The sequence below is a fragment of the Orbicella franksi genome, chromosome 14 (genome assembly GCF_964199315.1).
Source record: "Orbicella franksi chromosome 14, jaOrbFran1.1, whole genome shotgun sequence".
Taxonomy (NCBI): domain Eukaryota; kingdom Metazoa; phylum Cnidaria; class Anthozoa; order Scleractinia; family Merulinidae; genus Orbicella; species Orbicella franksi.
In genome coordinates this window covers 10727435-10729220 of record NC_138158.1, presented here as the reverse complement: position 1 = coordinate 10729220, position 1786 = coordinate 10727435, and the positions used below count along the sequence as shown (strand labels likewise).

General features: G+C 36.6%; 1 protein-coding gene across 1 annotated transcript in view; it reads left to right on the top strand.

Moving 5' to 3' along the window:
- LOC145467676 (eukaryotic translation initiation factor 2D-like) overlaps positions 1-1563 on the top strand; it is a 12314-nt gene extending 10751 nt beyond the window's left edge. Inside the window, exons 17-19 of the mRNA XM_081451279.1 lie at positions 162-252; positions 879-968; positions 1432-1563. Coding sequence (XP_081307405.1) covers positions 162-252; positions 879-968; positions 1432-1502 — 252 coding nt within the window. The 3' untranslated portion in view covers positions 1503-1563. The remainder of the gene's footprint in view (positions 1-161; positions 253-878; positions 969-1431) is intronic.
- The last annotated feature ends 223 nt before the right edge of the window (positions 1564-1786 follow it).

The window sequence follows — 1786 nt, the reverse complement described above, 5'->3', positions numbered from 1 at the left end:
AAATACCTTGGTCTGTTGGTCAATGTTCTGAATTAATTGTGCGCACTATTAATGAATTGTTGCAGTTTGTGAGGTCGTGGTATTAACTGTAGTAGAGACGTAATAATATGTCATAACTGTTAAGACGGGAACCACTACTAACCGTTTATATTGACTTTTAGGTCACATTGATCCGCAACCTTGAATCCTACGGCATTGATCCGCAAGAATTTGCTCACAATATTCAGATCAAAGCTGCGACTAGCACATCAGGTAGCAATCGATCAATGTAGTCCTTGGGATGGTGGAGGATAGCCTCTAGGAGGGCGGTATGGAAAATGTCCTAGGGATGGGGCACTAATAGGGTTGTTAGGGATAGTTTAGCCAACTTCTGCTTTGCATTACAGGAACTGCAGTGTGATGCTCAATGAATCAAGCAAGTTTAATGTTCGTTTTTAGTTTTCTGTGATTTAAAAAAGAAATTTATGCTCAGTTGCATTCACACTAAAATTACATTGAGCATATTTCACTACGATATAATTTGAAGTTGAGCATATTTCAATTTTCATTCGTGAAAGGCAAACTCTGGAAACAAACGTCCGTATTCCAAATAAATTGAAGTATACCTTTGCCAATTTCAAGCTGTTAATAATCTTGGTAAGCGTTTACCTTTCCACGGACGGAGCACAACAATTTTTGAACAAATCATAATGTATCCAAGTCAAAGAAGTTAGAAAAGAAAGGGTATGACTTATACCAGAATTACGGAACAGCGGTAGAAGTTGAAAGCATTTGCATAAAAAGTGAACTTTTTATATCTCGTTATCTGAGTAAATGAAAAGGTGTATGCTTAAATTTTCTTTTGTATTGAATCCCACACATTTTGATTTCTTCTGCAGTTACTCAGCTTCCAGGGAAACATACTGCACCTGGAATGCAAGTGTTAGTTCAAGGAAACCAAGTAGCTATTGTAGCCAAGTTTCTTTTGGGTAAGTAACTGGCTTGTCGTTCACTTAATTTAACGGATTGAATGTGTGTGGGATGTTATCTAACTCTAAGCACTTGACTTCTTTTCTTTGGTCTTTGAAATGTGAAGAGTGTAGCTTGAGGAACATATGTGGCTTTTTAGGGGCGTCATCATGTCTGTGATAATTGTTGAGCTAGCGGTTCTTATTTCTTGATAAGCGTGGTTATTGTCTGACGATTGTTTGACAATGTTCATGGTTGTTGCGTTGCCTAATTCTCCGGAAAGTGCTTGGTGCATTACAAGGGCCAAAAGTTTGCGTTGTGATCCTTAGTTATTTCACATTGAAGAACGTTGTATTTGAATGTACGTTTTATTCTTCTTTTTCCCACTTTTCCTCGTGCGCATTTTTCTTAGAGCTTCGATTCGTTTTGTAACGCTTCTCTGTTTATTTGTGATAATTAACTGATTTTGTTATGTAAATCTAGATGAATACAAGATCCCCAAGAAGTACATCAGTGGACTAGAGCAGCTTAAAAGCGGCAAGAAGAAGAAATAAGAAAGAAGCTTAATTTATGAAATAAATATAAATTTATGTTTTAACGTGATCTGTTTTCTCTTCTTGTTAACATTTTGTAGCTATGTCGTCAACACGACACGGCCATAAAATATCTAACTATGTTTATGAAATACCAACGATCTGTTGCAAATGTTTCGTAGAAACGACAAACCTGGAACAATCTGCGATTCGTGCCCTGTCATAATATCAGACTTTTCATGTCTAAATTTTTAAATCCCGGAGAGAAATAGTAGTTGAAAGAATTTCAAGTGATTTAACTGAGC